Source organism: Prunus mume, linkage group LG3 (genome assembly GCF_029339155.1).
Source record: "Prunus mume cultivar Tortuosa linkage group LG3, ASM2933915v1, whole genome shotgun sequence".
In the NCBI taxonomy this organism is placed as follows: domain Eukaryota; kingdom Viridiplantae; phylum Streptophyta; class Magnoliopsida; order Rosales; family Rosaceae; genus Prunus; species Prunus mume.
The window spans coordinates 5,504,097-5,521,079 of record NC_142700.1 but is presented as its reverse complement, the minus strand read 5'-3'; the positions used below and the strand labels follow the sequence as shown (position 1 = coordinate 5,521,079).

Genomic DNA, 16,983 nt, shown 5'->3' with positions numbered 1-16,983 from the left:
TCACACCTCATTCGAAGCCTCTCTAACTTCAGTCTTACCCTTCGTGAATAAATACAATATATTTCTTCACCAATATAAGCGTATAAACCTCTTTAGGATTGTAAGAACATGATGGTTTGAGAAAAAAGTTTAACTAGGATTGCAGGAACTTATGTGGGTAGAGAGCAAATTTAATTTTAATTTTAATTTTTTTTGTCCTTAATGGTAATTATATACAATGATAATCCATGTTTAAAATTAGTATTAGGTGCAAAGAGTAATTAATGGAGTGCCAATAAAATCACCCATTAACATAACATGATGATCTGAAACACCAGGCCATCCTTGAAGTAAGGATTTCCATGTTTTTTTTTTTTTTTTTTTTGGGTACTAATTCTAATCTGCAATAGATGAACGCTCTTATCTGCAATTAGATTTATATCTGCAATTGGATTTCCATGGATTCCCTAAACCCTAAAGGATTTCCATGTATGAATTTCATTAGGGAAACCATTTATTTCCACACCCTAGTCCCAAGTAAACATTTACAAAAGAGCAGGACAACTTAGAATGTCCTGTCACTATCACCCTCATTATATAAAGCCACTGGAAAAATTGAAGTTTGAAGAGGCTAAATTACCAAAAATATTTAGACACCGTAGTAAAAATTGTGTAAAAATTAGTCATCAGCATATGTGTGAAACTTCTTCACTAGGCCAGAGAGTTTTCCTACATGTCAGTATGGTCCCAGTCAAATGCTCTGTCTTCAAAACCATATTCCGACTGCTGAAGCCTATTCTTGGCCAACCTGCTCATTACAGCAAGACCTAGAGAGGAAGAAAAAAAAATCATTTAAACATGATCAGATTTTGAAAACAGATAAGAGCGTTCATTCATTCATGAACCTACTAATTCTAATTGCAGATATAATGTGCGTCAAGTAAGCAACTGGAGTCACACAGTACCTTCAACCATTCTGTAGAGAGCTGACCACCACCCATCTCTAGAGATCTGGTATTGATCAAGAGACTCTTCAATCACTTTATCATGCTTCCCTTCCAAAACTCCTCGGAGAGTTATCACCGCGTCCTTGGTCTTCTTGAGGATACTGTTCTCGTCTTCAATTTCCAACCGTTGAAGGTCATTCTGCGATGAAGTGAGGCTCACAGCAACGGCAAACTGGGCAGCTGCAGCCCAGCGAGAAGATGCCAGCCATCTCCTCTGTCCATCTAGTTGCCTGTTCTCTTCTCTCCCCAACCTGTTTTCCCCTTCCCCTCCAAGTACCAAGCTTCGTAAATATTGAGCATTTGCTGAGCCTGTACTTTGTACCATTTTAGAGAAAGCACTTCCCTCATTTGACAGCAGATGCTCTGGAGTATCATATTCTCGAACCTGGGAAGCACCAAAAATTTTATCAACAAAAAAAGGAAAGAGCGAAGAAAATAAAAAGCGAGCTTGAAGAACTCTGAATTGGAGCATACCCGACCAGCGTCAAGCAGAAGGATTCGGTCGCAGTCAATAATGGTATTAAGACGATGAGCAATGATGAGCATTGTACATGATTTAAATTCTTCACGAATAGTTTTTTGAATAAGAGCATCAGTTCTGACATCGACAGCTGCAGTAGCTTCATCAAGAACGAGTATTTTTGATCTCCGCAACAGAGCACGAGAAAGACTTAATAGTTGCCGCTGTCCAACACTGAAATTCTCTCCTGCCTCCGAGACCTTGACATATCATAAATGGATTATTAATGAGGAAGAGCCTATTTATAAATTATAATAATACCAAAGCCACAGCAAGTAAAGCAAAGTTGAGCATGTACCTCAGCATCTAGTCCCAAAGAATTCCTCCTGATGGCATCTTTCAAATGTGCCCTTTCTAAAGCTTCCCAGAGGTCAGCATCGTTATGTTCATGGAAAGGATCAAGATTAAACCTCACAGTTCCTAAGAAAAATAGAACAAGAGGATCAATACTTCACTAGGTGTTGTCAACTAAAACATATCACCTTTGAATGAGAAGATAGCTTGCTGGGTCAAAGTGACTAGAGTAGTGTGTACCTGAAAAAAGAACTGGTGACTGTGGTATAATACCAAGAACTTTACGTAGATCTGTCAATCCAAACTTAGCAATATCACAATCATCAATTAAAATTCTTCCTCTTTCTAATTCAACGATCCGAAATAAAGCATTTAGCATGCTGGACTTCCCTGCCCCGGTCCTTCCAACAATTCCAACCTTGTCACTTGGAGAAATTGAGAAAGACAGCTCATGCAAAACTGGAGGAAGTTCGGGTCTATAACGTAGAACAACATCCTCGAACTTGATAGATCCAGATGAAGGCCATCCTGGAGGGGGGCGGTTGCTCTCAATTATAGCTGGAGCCTCTGAAGGCAAATCTATATATGTACCAACCCGCTCAACAGCATTTAAGCTATTCTCAGCCAGGCTTGCAAGTCTCAGTACACCAGTCAATAAACTTGTAATATTAAGCGCATAACTGAGAAGTAGGCCCATAGTGGATGCAAACTCCTGCTGGTTCTCTGCCCTTCCATTCTGCATAACAGCAAAGGTAGCTGTAAACCATATCATGAGGCCTCCCAATGTTTCCAAACGGATTCCAAGCCAGCGGTTTCCACTCATCGTGACCAGTGCGAATCTGATATTGTTGTCCACAGATTTTCCATTAATGTCTGACATCCGATCATAAGCCTTATATGCACGAATAGTTGCTAAACCATTCAGTGCTTCTCCAAATTGTGCATAAACAGGGGATCTGCTGATGGAGTCCATGCGCTTTACCTCACGAGCCATGCTCTATCCCCAGACAAAAAACAAAATAGAAGACATCAGGAAAATACAAACTGCGACATGAAATTGATACAACAATAAAAAACAGTAATAATCGCCAATCGGAACAGGCTTAAGTAATCAAAAACTAGTAACTTCGAGGTCAGAGTGACTCGAGTTAACAGGATGGCCCCAGCTCGCTAGCCCACCCTCATAAAAATCTCTGGTTCCACCCTTGGTAAAAATGAATCTTTTCAGGCTTAAGCAACGCCTATACAATTTATTTAACATTTAGGTGATGTATTGCACAGCTATGGCCGAAAACAATTTGTCTCCAAAAGCAAGCCAAACATGAAATCAGTGGACAATCTCATGTACCTGATAGTAGAGATAGGCTGCATAAAACAAAACCAGAAGGGGCATAATGGCCCACAAGGACATAGTGCTCACGATCCCTATCAAGATGAAGGTAGAAAAGAGCTGAGACACTTGGCCAAGAAACATATTGACAACTGGAGCAACATTCCGATCAATGTCTCCAAGATCCTTTGCAAATCTATTTATGATACGTCCAAGGGGATTAGTCTGGAAGAAGACCATTGGAGCTCTTAATATAGAGCTAAGCATGGCCTCATGCAACCTCCTGGCAGCATAAAGACTAGAAATAATCAACCAATAAGAGTTTGCCAGTGTCACCATAACCTGAAACCAAGAATTGTATTTGGATTTTCATCACAAAAAAGGTGGCAAAAGTACTTCAAGCTTCTCAGAATAACCAGAAAATAACAAGCAACTCTGTACAAAAGATAGTTGATACAAACTTCTATAACAAACCTTAAATTAACTGATGTTTAACTGTATTCTTACCTGACCAAATGATAGAAGTGCATATATCAGATTGTAGAAACCAGGGTCATAATTCCCTAGCATGCCTTGATCAGTCCAATGGCTCAACCATGTGCTACTTGAAACTCGTAGAACCTCAGTTGAAACATAGCATGTAAAGAGTATCATAACCACCCACAAGCCTCCCAATGCATTCTTATACCTGGATAAGAAATTGCACATTTAAACTACTTTCTGTATAAAAAAATGCTGTACAAAGAGCAAACAGAAGATTTCATAAAAGTAGGAATCCGGAAATCTGCCAATTTCAAGCATAATATGATGAAATAAATGCTACTTTCACCCAAAAAAGGAGGCAAAGCAATATAAACACCAACCCTGCAACCACACCAGCAAATGCCTTCACCCAATCAAGAACCAATTGTAGGGCCAGACATACCAATAGATGTCAGACAAATAAATTTTAATATTTCCCTAAAACTACTGGTCAGAATTTCCCAAACATTCTTAAGAAAAGTCCAAAAGAAAAGAGGAATGAACTTAGAGATGACAACCATCATCAAGTATAAGTATCTAGAAATATTTCTAAGAACTGAAACCTAGATAATGTGTGGATGGAAATAGCAACTAGTATAGTCCCCCTTACACAGTAAGATCAAAACTGATGATACTCCAAACACCTTCGAAACCTAGATATTTCTTAAGGAGAAAGGGATGTCTTAACTTAGGAGAATACTAAGTGAATTCGAGGGGATACTGAAAGTTTATTGTTGAAACTCTGATTACCTCGCCAAGACATTCCAGCTAACAACGCCTGTTTCTCGTTCTTCTTGTTTGATAAGAACAGATTTTCCTTCTGATTTTTTCACATGGCTTGCATCTTTTGGCATAACATTAACAACTCCATTGGCAACAGGTTTTGAAGAGGCATTCTGATCAATCATTTCACCATTCTGATCAATTGTTTCACCTTCTTCTTTTTCTTCTGCATACTCTTCCATCTTGCCGGCATTTTCCATCAGCTTTTTGAACAGCGTGCCATTATTGGAAAGCTCCTCAAACGTTCCCTCCTCTTTCACCATACCTTCATGGACCAGGATGATTCTATCAACTTGTGAAAGAAAATGCAGCTGATTTGTAACAAGAACCCTGGTTTTCCCTCTTAATTCTCCCCTGATGCATTTATCAAAAACCTGGTATGACACATAAGTAAAAATAAGACGACTATACAAAAGAACAATTTAATAACCAACTTTCAGGAGCAAAAGATAGTGCATGCAGGTGTAGAAAGGAATGGCGCAAAAGACAAGATAAACCAGCGTGTATTTTATACATTTAGTATCCCTTATAAGAAAGATTCCATAAGCTGTATAATAGAAATATCAGAAGGAATATGCAACTATACTAGTAAAATCCTTTGTATTAATAAATGAATCTGTGAAAAAGTGTACACCAATCTGCCAACACAAATGAATAAATAAACACATGCCTATGTAGGTCAGTCCAATTAACCCTGAATAAATAAACAAAAGGATCATAGATTATATTTTATATTTAGAAATAGAATGTAGAAGCAACAAAGGATAACTGTACTCCGGTCCTGAGCACTAAAGTTAAATGTAAAACAGTAACCTGTCGAGCCACGTGAGCATCCAGAGCACTCAAGGGATCATCAAAAATGTATACATCAGAATTGGAGTAGACAGCCCTAGCCATAGAAACTCTTTGCTTCTGCCCACCACTAATATTCACTCCTCTTTCACCAATCTCGGTCAGATCACCACCCTAATTATTCAGCATGTGAAACAAATTAGACCCGCGAATTGCAGGGTGTACCATAAGAACTAGCAGCAAGATAGAACTCTAAGAGCACTTACAGGCAGTAAGTCAAGGTCGTGCCTCAATGCAGTCACATCTATTGCCTTCTCATATCTCGCAGATTCAAAGAAGGATCCAAATAAAATGTTGTCACGTACCTGAAATCATAAATACTGAAAGTAACCAACTTGCACAAGCATTGTAACCAAATTTTTAACTACATCGAAGACCACCGTATTCAACTAATTATAAGGATAAGAAGAACAAGTATTATTCATGCCAGCAAGTTTCCAATCTCAGGGTTCTCTAGGTTCGCAGAAACATCACAGAAACAGTAAGCTCCAATAAATTAAAACAGATACATATTTGAAAGATGTATACAAATATATAAAACAGGGCAAGCTAAAACTTACAGTTGCATTAAAAATCCATGAAACTTGTGGAACGTAAGCAACCATTCCTCTCATTACCACACTCGCGTCTGCTACAGGAGGAAGCTCCCCAAGCATTGCAGATATAAGTGATGTCTTTCCTTCACCAGTACTTCCAACAATTGCTACCAAGCTCCCAACAGGGATATCCAAATTAACATTCGTCAACGTGGGCTTCTCTGCCTGAAGGAAAACATATATTTCAAGGGCTGTTTGTTCACAGAGAAAATACAAAACTAACCAACACATTCTTAAAATTATTTTGTATCAGCAAGCCATTTCATTACAAGACAACTGGTAGAGCAGCAAAGCAACAATTAATGACAAAGCTAGGATGCCATGCCTGATAAAACAGAGAGCATAGAATTACTTTGGAGGCAGAGGAGACCCCCACCCCCCGCCGATTATTTCATGCAAGCTTGTTTAAGCAATAGAATTACTTATAAACAGAAGCCTTGTACACAACAAACACAAACTTATGATGTAAGATGGTGAGAACAGCCAGCAAGCCATCATTTACAACAATCGTTCTTGAATTAAATATGAAACTAAAATTGCACACCCAAAACACAAGCCTAGAACAAAAAGACACTTAACTTGACAACATACATGAACACATACAGGTAACTATGAATCAATTGTAAGCTTAGTATATTCGTAACAATCACACAAAAACAAAAGCAACATATCAATGAGACCTTCGAATCCCAAGAAAAGTATCCATTCTTAATTGAGATGGCTGGCAATCCTGGATCAAGAGGAGGATTTGGCAGAAGTACTCTCTCTTCAGCTAAAAGTAGCTCCTCCAAGCGTTTTAAGGATACATTAGCATTAACCACCTGTCAAAGTAAAGGAACATAAGGAAGTTAGAAGTGGAAGAAACCATGCAAGCAGTTTCACAAAGTTGGCAGACAAAGAACTTCATTTGATAATAAGGAAAATGAAAATTAAACAGTATATTTAATGCCCACGAGGCCAACATATTCCTAAATTGGTTATTCGAAGCAACAGCGGGAATTTTTTGATATTGAATAACCAACAGGGTATAATACACTAAATATTCTTGACAATTTTCTAGAAAAACCAAAGGTTTGAACCTCAACCAATAAAACCAAATTTGTTCATAAAGTGAAGGTTAATAAAATGACTAATTCCTAAAAGAACCTGAGCACTATAAGATAATATACACCAAGTATAGTAAACAGTAAATAATCGCAATAATAATTCATCCTCTCTATATGCTAAAATGTCATGTAAAATATCACAGCATAATGCGACTATAACATGTGCATGACTGAGGAAAGAAGTCGAAACCTGAGTTATTATATTAGGAAGCATGAATAGAGGAAACCGAAGCACAGCAAACAGAGAAATTGATGTAAATGCCCTTGCAGGTGTAAGATCTCCCCCCAGCAAGGTGAACAATCCAAATGAAATCACAGTGACTACAACTGGGATGCTATTTAGTAAAAATCCATTACACTGCAAAACAAGAGAAAGAGTCAGGGAAAAGCAAAAGCCAGAAAATGGATGAAGTCATGATTTTGGATATGCACACAAAACTGAAAACATGATACTCATGATTCACATAACACCATGCTACTTCAGTAATCAACTGCAGCTTCTGATGGCATGCCAACAATTAATCAAATCAAAGAGGTTTTCTTATAGGAATAAGGAACTTCTAAGAAAAGAGAAATTAGAAGATATCTACATCAAATGAGTTGATATGGTAAGAAAGTAACAAATTTCAGAAGAAGAAAAATTCAACGCCTTACCGCTCCCAGAAGTGATGCTTTTCGAAACCAGAACAATTCATCGGTTCGAACACTTTGTACCTTGGATTGGAAACTACTCTCCCATGCATAACACCTAAGCCATTTGGAAAATAGACAATGAAAACAATAAATATAAATCCCAGTAACATATGTAGACATATCACCAAAATTGAGTCATACTTCACACTGTCCATTGCAGCCAAAATTTCATTCATGAGGCCAATTCTCTTGTCTGTAAGTTGCAACCCCTCCTTAGACAATTTCTGCATTTTGCTTATCACAAATGTCTGTTCCATCCAAGTAAATCACAAAGATCAACACAAATTAAATTGATGGGAGATTTGAACATGATGCACAAACATAAAATAAATTAATGTAGATACTAACTTAACACTCATACACACACACTTTATTCTGATATCCTCTCTTTTTGTAACAATTAATGTGATACTAACGTAGTCATTAGTCAGGGTTCTTCTTTCAGTATAACTAACATGATTTTAACATAGTTTTTATTGTAAAAGCAAGAAAAATCAAATGGGGTAACCCTTTTACCTGCAGGGGGAACAACAGAACTAACATGAGTGCACCAAGTAGTGAAGCAACGCCCAATTGCTGATAAAGAAGAACCATGGAGATAATGATACGAAATGGAGCTGACCATAAAGTGTGAAGAGATTGGGATATTTGCTGTGTAAAGAAACAACAAAAGTTAGCCAACCAAGTTAGCTTTACAAATATTTTGAGGACTAAATGTGCTTCTGAACCACAAATAGGAAAACACATTATATAAGTTAAATGATTTGTACTCCTATTTGTTTGTCATTGCCTGCATATATTTACAAAAGGATGAGATCAACCCAAATCTGTTTTTGTCACTAATTTTGAGTAGACAATAAATCAGAAAAAGAAAACTAGCTTCTTATGTTCTGAGATGAAAGTTTCCAGAAAAGTATGGCTCCAGTCGCTTATTCAAGGATTTTACTATTGTATGACTTCAGGAAGTTGCAATAGTCTAATGAGATAATTGATTGTCATGCATCATCACTAACAGTATTATATAACGTAATCACAACATTTGGTAAGAATGCATGCCTGAAGTGCTTCAGCATCAGTTGTCATCAAGTTGGTTATTTTCCCAGATGCAAACTTCTTTCGAGCTTCATGAGTAAGCCTTAAAGATTTCCGAAACACAGCAGCAACCTAAAAGAAGAAAATATAGAATCATGCTCTGGACATAGATATATCAATAACAAGTTTTGCATAATTTCATAAATTTATGAGTTCAATACTTCCCCACATTATTTGACAAGCCAGAAGACAATACTGCTAGCTAAACCCCTGAACATAAAATATTAAAACCAATTCCCCAGTCAAAACATATTAGAAAAGTAACAAGACCTTTTAACCCTCTCCATTACTCATAACTCACCAGCTAAATGTCCCAGTCCCCCAATAAATAGCATACTAAGATTGAATATGAGCTTGGCATTTTATGCTTCTTACCAAAACCAAAGCCCAAACAAAACCAACACCACCTCTAGACATCACTAAGCGAAGAATCTATTACAAAATTCCAACCCTCACTCACACAGGACTAAGTAAAAGGACCTAAAATTGATAGACCAATGTTTATTGCTATTGCAACATGGCATTGATAAAATACTATAAACATGTTAAAACAAAGGGATGAAGAAAAAAAAAATTGGCTTAATAGCATCAAAATGGGACTGGAAAAATACCAAGGTTGACCGTAGACGGAAGCCAACACGCATGACATTTTGAAAATACTGAGCTTCACATAACACGCCAGCAACCTGGAAGCAAGTTACAGCAATCAGATATCCAGACTGCTTGATTTTCCCATTCCAAATAGATAAAATAAATGCTGCAGAATGAGGACATGCAAATTGCAGTAACAAGAGCAAATATCTAAAGTAAGAGATCACGACATAAGTGCATAGCTACTAATGCAAGTATAAACATTTTCTTTAAAAAAACACATCCACATGCAAAAGTCGTTTTTTAATGGGAAACACATTCAAAAAATGGTATGAATAACACCATAACTAGAATCTACAAAGGAAGTTCCCAGTGCTACAGAAACACATGAACAAGCTTAAGGTATCTGTCATTAATTTAAGATATTTAAGGCGACAGAGAAAATACGAGAAAGGTGAGAAAGAAGATACAGAACAAGCACTAGGTCATGTTTTAACAAACACAAATATTTAATTTTCCTTCTCTAGCATGTTTCTTCAAGCCAACGTAATTACATATTTCAATACGGGAAACATGAGAACATGACTGTAAAACACAGGAATTCGCTTTCGGCAATTCAGCTATTATTTGAATTTGAAGATATAAAGTGAAACAGAAGAATACAAGCTCTAGATCATTTAGCTCACAAAGAAAAGATGAAATTTTCTATCTAAACATCTTTCTCTACCAACATAATCAAAAGACCAAACCAAGCACTCACGAAAAATTGCAAATAGCTTTTGGGTCTAGTGGCACATCCTCCCCTTAAAAATAAGGGTGTAGGATAAGTTCCAGGGCAACAGGTGTGCACATGCTGTGTAATTTTCTTAGAATAAAAGGAACATCCCTTTAAATTTTCCAAGGCAGCAAAACTACGTAAGCAAATGTAATAGTAAAGGCTAGCTGTGCAAAATAATCTGTCTTGGCATACATAATAACGTAAATATAAAGCAAAGAATTTATAATATATCATACCACTCCAGCAAATATTGAGAAGGCATAGATGTAACCAATCCATGCTGGATCCCCTCGTTGCATAGACTGCAGACAATTGAAGAAATATTTGAATTTCTATAGAAAAAGGATTATGGCAATAACAATCAAGTATCATTTTACAAGACTCTGATACACTGCTTCTGAGTTCAGAGATGTGGAGGAACTATGACATACCAGAAGCATACTTTTAAAAATAAAAAATTATGCATCTGGATTAGTATCCACTATATTAACATTTAAATTAAACTTGCATAAGTAAGGTCAGGTTAAAGCTAATCTGAAATAGCAGCAACTACAATTTTCGGGTTATTAAAGTCATGCAAGTGAATGTTATTATCCTTGTTTCCTTTCTTCATTTCTTATATAGAAACTTCAGAATGTTTATCGGTGTTTCATTAATTTCATGACCAATATGACAAATACATAAAATGCAGGCCTACTTGACCAGCACAAGTTGAACTCATACACAGCACTCACAGCCACAATCACCAATACTCATACACAGCACTCGCATAGCCACAACAATCACCAATACCATTACACCTACTGAGTTGGATATTGTTATAACGATCGGAGACATACATGGAAACATAAAAAGATGAAGTTTAGGAATAAACACAAACCTGTAAGAGGTGGTTCAAAATAAGTGGCCCCACAAATTGGGAAAGATCATTGCCAATCTACAAGTTGTCAACAAAACAAAAGAATAAGTTATGTCACACAAAACATCCAATTTTACGATGCAGAAAACATTTCAGACAGAACAGACAAAATAATAACTCTTCATATTTGGGCCAATTTTCTAGCAATGAGCATTAGAATCACAAACCCCCCTAGGGCAGAAAGGTTCCAGAGTTGCTGAAGTTGAGAAAAACAACCAAAAATAATAGAAATGTCTCCCCAATCATACTGAACCGATGTATGTTATTAAGGGGTGAGCAAGGGGTTTATTTCCACGAGTATCTCCCTCATGACCAGATTGGATTTTCACTACATCCCTCCCTACGAACTGCCTAAACAAGGTGCATGGACCGCAATTTTACTACTAGTGAAACTAAATTATTCTCCCCTGCCAATCAGATTGAACTGGTGTATATTAGTATCTAGCAAAGTATTACTGTTATTTTCTCCATTTTAATAAAGGAGCTAGAAACAAAACTATGGCCAAATGTGCTCATTAACCAAAGAAATCATTAATGGATCCATGGAACTTGCTGAACAGTGTGACCAGCATGTGTGCAAAACTAAAAAACCAACAGAAAACAACAATGACAAACAGTACTGTAGTTGACCAAACATATATATTCTAATGAATAAAATATAAGCGTAATGACCTTTGCATACATGTGTAACAAACCTTGCAGACTACTAATAGATAAAAACCATTCTAAAGAACAAGCCAATTACCTTCCAAAAGCCTCCCCACCAAAACCTATGAAAAGCACAAATAAAATATTAATGAGAAGCATATACATAGAATTGCATGCGATGCACAATACAATAAGGACAAGAAAATGAAGAAGGATTCACATCTCAGCTGAGGATCTTCATAAATTACCTTCCTCCAAGGCTAGAGTTCAATGCTCTTAAAAGCCATGGTTTAGGCTTTCGACGTTCCTCAGCCCAACATCTTTGGAACCTAGAAATTCAGTAAAAGAATTATTATGCAAATTGTAATGATTAGTTTAAGTGGAAACTAATGTTTGAAAATAACAAGCACGCACTTATTGTTCAGTGTTTCAGTCCGATCCCAAGTATCCAATTTCCAGACATCTTTCTCTGTGAGGGGTCTTTGATAGCCTAGTTTCATAAGGGGATTCATCCATGAAAACAGTACTCCTGGTAAAAACACAAAATCAAGATATGAGTTGAGAAATCAGCCATGGAAAAAGGGTTCACTGCACTCTTGAGAATACTATGAAGTATGAATGGTCCTACAAAAGAATAGGGAGGAAGAGTTCTTTCCACAAAAGATAGTTGTCACGGGTTAGTTTAATAGGAAGAAGGCTGGAAACATGGTGGTTAGAGATGGGAGGAGTGTAGGTGTGGAGGGCAGGGTAAGAAGTGGGATGATGAGAATCAGAGGAAGGGTTATTGAAGGGTGGGGTTGCTGTGGCAGTAGAGTAGAGAGGGCAGCAGAAAAAAGTTACCGTGTGGTGTTAATGGCTCATGATACCATGATAGAATTCATACTGAGAAGGAAAAAGGTCTATAGGTATTGAGAAAAGCAATGTCTATATTTCTATTAATATTGATAATGGGTTACAATCAATGTATCAGACAATGAAAGGCTGCGGCTCTTGTCATTTACAATTGAGGTAAAAGGTGTATATATATACACAAGAGACTATACAGAAAACCCTAGGGCAAGGACCCTTGAGGATGACTCAGCATATAAGAACAAGGAATATGCTTGTCCTTGTGTTGCTTATGCCTTTGAGACCGTTGGAGCATAGCAGCTATCATAGCATGGATGTGTTGACCATTTTCTGGTTTTTGCTAGGTGTGATGATCATTTTGATCAACCATAGAGTTATGGCTAATACCTAGATCCTTGGCCCTTATATCATACAAAATTAGCAAGGAAAAAAAAGTACAAGGTAAAGAATAAATTTTTAAAAAATAATAAAGAATGGTAAATCAGTTTGCACAGATCTCAACAAACAATGAAATCGCCTCTAACAAGGGCATTTTATGATGCTTCGGCAGACCACACTAAAGTTGGGATATTTCTATAAATAAAAATTAGTTTACTAACAACATCAGTATCTCTATCATCATTTAATTCCCTGCAAATTTTCTAAACGTCAAGCATTAGGATCATATCAAATTTATATACATACTTGAAAATATGTTGGCATGCCTCTCTGGACATATTTGCTCTCCTCCAGGAAGTGCTTCATACGCAGCATCATCAATTGATTCAGTATGGATTGGAGTATAACCAGGATAAGTAACCAGATTTGGAACATACACAAGCAAAAGTATTCCAAACAAACCCTACATTAGAATAAAAATACATATCAAGAACAAATTGACATTAGATTTGCAGTCTAATTAAAGATAAATAGCAAACTTTAAATATTGAACAATACCAGTGTTGCCCACCTTTTATCTTAAACATACTTCGCCATCTGTTTATACTAAATATACATTTTTCCATGCATACTAAACCAAGGCCTACACAATCTATGTGACCAACCAAACTATATAAGTTCTTATTAGGAAAAAATAAAATCTAAACCCTAAACCAATTGGATAGCTTTTAGAACCTTTGTTCAAATTAATTATCCACTAAACAAAAAATTCAAGACTTGGCTGGCTGCATAGCATGCCCTTCTTAGAGTGGTCTAAGAGTCATTAGCACGTAGCAGCCCCAGGCTGGCCTAGCTGAAGGCTCATCAGATTAACAAGAATAACCTAAAGCATTTGGATGCAAGACACAGAAAAAAGGTAAACAAAAGCATAACCAGTGAAAATTAAGGTTAAAAAGGAGAAACAAACAAACAAACCTGGGCAGCAACTTCACTGATGTACAAGTATAGTACAGATCTGCAAGAGTTACACAACATTGTAAGTTCATCTTGCACAACCACGAATCTCCAAAATGTACTAGTGATGACTTAATATTAAAAATAAAAAATTTTGAAAATATAAACAGTCATATCATCTTTTGACAAGGAAGGAACCAGTTTAGGTAAGCAGAGACACACAAACCTGTCGTATAAGTCCTTTAGTGAAAGAATGAGACTCAGCATCACAGAATCCCCCACTAAAGTATAAATTACTCCAAATCTAACAAACCATCGAAACTCACGGATGTAGATCTTAGTTTCCACACCAATCATGACCAGCATAGAGCACCAAGTAAGAGCCTCTAAGATAAGAGAAACCACCTGCCAAGAAAGGATGAAACTAAAATACTTGGCATATAATTAAGCTGACTGAAAGTTTGTTTTTGTATTTTATTTTCCCTTCAATAAAGGTTCATTTCTTCTTCTTTTTTTCCCAAATAAAAAAAAAGTATACTTACTGGTACGTTAGTGATACTTCTATGTCTAAAGCTAATTAAGTTTGAAGTGTAGAAAACCAAATCCCATTGCATTTCCATTCATCACAGTTCGTGGTTAGTGAAACTTGATATCTCCTTAGATGTTTTGGAAAATTGACAACTGAAATCTTCTGCAGTGTAAAATTTCTATAATGGATTTATATCTGTGTCCAAGTACAATAGCTTCTTTTATTCACTCTACTAAGTGGGTGATCATGACTGTCTAATTGCCCTACATGTGATAAATGGCAACATTGGTTTCTCCAGTTAAATTCATTTGTATGTAATTTTGTATGTAAAACAAAATTATTTCTTAATTAACAAGGCTACAACATCACATAATCAAAGTAAACAGTCCTGGTTTTTTTTTGGCCCACTTTTATAATTTAAGCTGCAAAAATATTTTGTTGTTTCTCTGATGGAAAAGTACACATGCAATGCAGTTGATCTAGTTCCTCATGCATACTTACCACAAAATCGAAATTTCAAAATTCTTACAGATTTCCACAAAATACTCTTGAACTAGATAATATAGTGAAATAAAGCTTTTAAAGAAGTAGGACAAGTCGAAGAAAAAAAACCCACGACATTGAATGAAAACTTTGGGGGAACAACATTTTCATGCTGCACTTAATGGTTATGGGGTCACTGGGTCATCCCTGAAATCTTTTTTTTCCCTTCAATTAATTCATTTGCACATGTATAAGTTGAAGCTACTGTTATCAATACAAAACTTATAGGCATGTATGAAGTCAGTACAGCAGCTAAAATACATTACAGAATAAATCAGCAATCCAACCTCAAATGGTGCAAAGCCAGACTGCCCATCTAAATTCAGCACTGAAATTCCCATGATCAGCCTGAACAAAGGCTCGGCGGTGCAATAACCAGCCAATAACGCCAATACATAATTGTAAAGGTTGGACTGCAAACAGAACCTTTGGGCTTTGAAATCCTTCTTGATCCGCCATATTCGATAGATGCAGAGACCCAGAAGAACCAAATGAGAAATGGAGGCAACTAAAGAATCAACCGCGCATGGCGTGTACGCACCAAACGCATTCTCCACCGCTTTTGTCCACACCCCATGGGCCACCGGACGACAATACCAATCCAAAGGAACAAAACCCATCTTTTTGGTCACTTTCTTCACAAAAGTTGCTCACTTTAAAGCACATAATCCATCTCAGTCCCCACTGTGAGCCACTCCTGCATTATGATAAAATTTACCTTTAGCCTCAGGTGGAAAAACCAAGCATCAATCAATGGAATCTCTTCAAAGGGTAAAACTATAAATAAATAAATTATAATTCCTCATTTTTAAGCTGAATAATAGTTTCCCAACTTTTGGCTTTCTCCGAGAAAACATTATGGTTCAAAAGAATAGGAAAAAAAAAATTACAACCAATCGAAAAATGTATCGTCAAGAAAAGAATAGAAACTTGACCAAAAAAAAAAAAAAAAACAAACATTTGCTATATGTTACCAAAATTTTCAAAGGAAGTTTCTATTTTCTCTGGTTAATACCGTATTAATAATACCTGACACTCTAAGATTCTAAGCTCTGCTATACCCTGGTAGTACTTTTTCTCAGTAACCAAACAGAGCACTAGACTCAAACTAGCAAAACATAGCAAATCTAAATTCAACCCAACAAGCTTGTAAAAGAATACGGAAATGGATGAAAAGCGTTCATTAATACAAAAACAAAATTCAAACGTAACAAAACCACACCATTTACAGGTTTAATACAAATATGAACAACAACAACAACCATAAATTTCAGATTTCAGAAGAACTTATACCTCAGAGACTTTGCATTTACTCAAAACCAAGAAACAAAACTGCTTGCCTCAAACAAAAACTAAAACTAAAACTAAGACAAACAAAACCGTAGAGCAAAAGCTTCGACTTTTTTGGGTTAGAAACAAAGAAAATAATAAAACGCTAAATCCCAAAAAGCTCCTCCTGGGCATTTGGTACAGAGAAAGTGGAAGGAGAAAAGCCCATTTTCATGGAGAAATTGCTAACCTTTTGTGGCCTTATGTTTGTATTTTAACGTTGCTCTGCGGCAGTAATGAAATGGAATTGGTTCTCTTATTCTGATGGTATCTAATTCCTGTGGAGGAACCAAAGACCAAAGCTTTATTTTATTTTATTTTATTTTATTCCCTCTATTTTTATTTGTTAACGACCGAATGCACCTAAAATTAAAAAAAAAAGAAATTTTTTCGAAAAAGGTCGGTTGAATTGGTTTGGTGCGTCATCGATTACGATCAAGGTCTTTTTCCTTGTGATGTTCTATAAGGGGCTATCGTACAAAAACAATTCGACTCTGTGGTACAAAATTATAAGGATAATGTGGAAATTTGGGTTTTTGTTCTTGTGTGTATAATAGTTAAATGTATGGAGGTGGGAGAAGATAGGGGAGAGGTGGGCTGTGAGAAGGGTATAGTTGTCTTTTTGGTGAAAGTGTTGGGTGAGGAAAAAAGGTTACATGTAGTGATGTGGTCAATCATTTGATAAATTATT

At 36.4% G+C, this 16,983-nt stretch overlaps 1 protein-coding gene across 2 annotated transcripts; it reads right to left on the bottom strand.

The window, feature by feature from the left end:
- Positions 1-414: 414 nt before the first annotated feature.
- LOC103325187 (ABC transporter C family member 2-like) lies at positions 415-16,730 on the bottom strand. Of its 2 annotated transcripts, none has more exons than XM_008227332.3 (28): positions 16,483-16,730; positions 15,251-15,660; positions 14,118-14,296; positions 13,913-13,952; positions 13,244-13,400; positions 12,125-12,239; positions 11,959-12,039; positions 11,808-11,832; positions 11,024-11,080; positions 10,380-10,445; positions 9,386-9,460; positions 8,739-8,846; positions 8,199-8,333; positions 7,824-7,930; positions 7,644-7,737; positions 7,180-7,347; positions 6,564-6,704; positions 5,848-6,048; positions 5,494-5,592; positions 5,249-5,401; positions 4,403-4,809; positions 3,638-3,818; positions 3,149-3,472; positions 2,041-2,797; positions 1,805-1,926; positions 1,461-1,706; positions 945-1,371; positions 415-806 (listed from the first exon to the last, which is right to left on the bottom strand). In XM_008227332.3, the coding sequence occupies exons 2-28, from the start codon at positions 15,581-15,583 to the stop codon at positions 709-711; spliced, it is 4,896 nt and encodes a 1,631-aa protein (XP_008225554.2). In that variant the 5' UTR covers positions 15,584-15,660; positions 16,483-16,730; the 3' UTR covers positions 415-708. The 2 variants fall into 2 exon arrangements, with proteins under 2 accessions (XP_008225554.2, XP_016648534.2); XM_016793048.2 differs by having other exon boundaries at positions 16,257-16,527.
- Between the last annotated feature and the right edge of the window lie 253 nt (positions 16,731-16,983).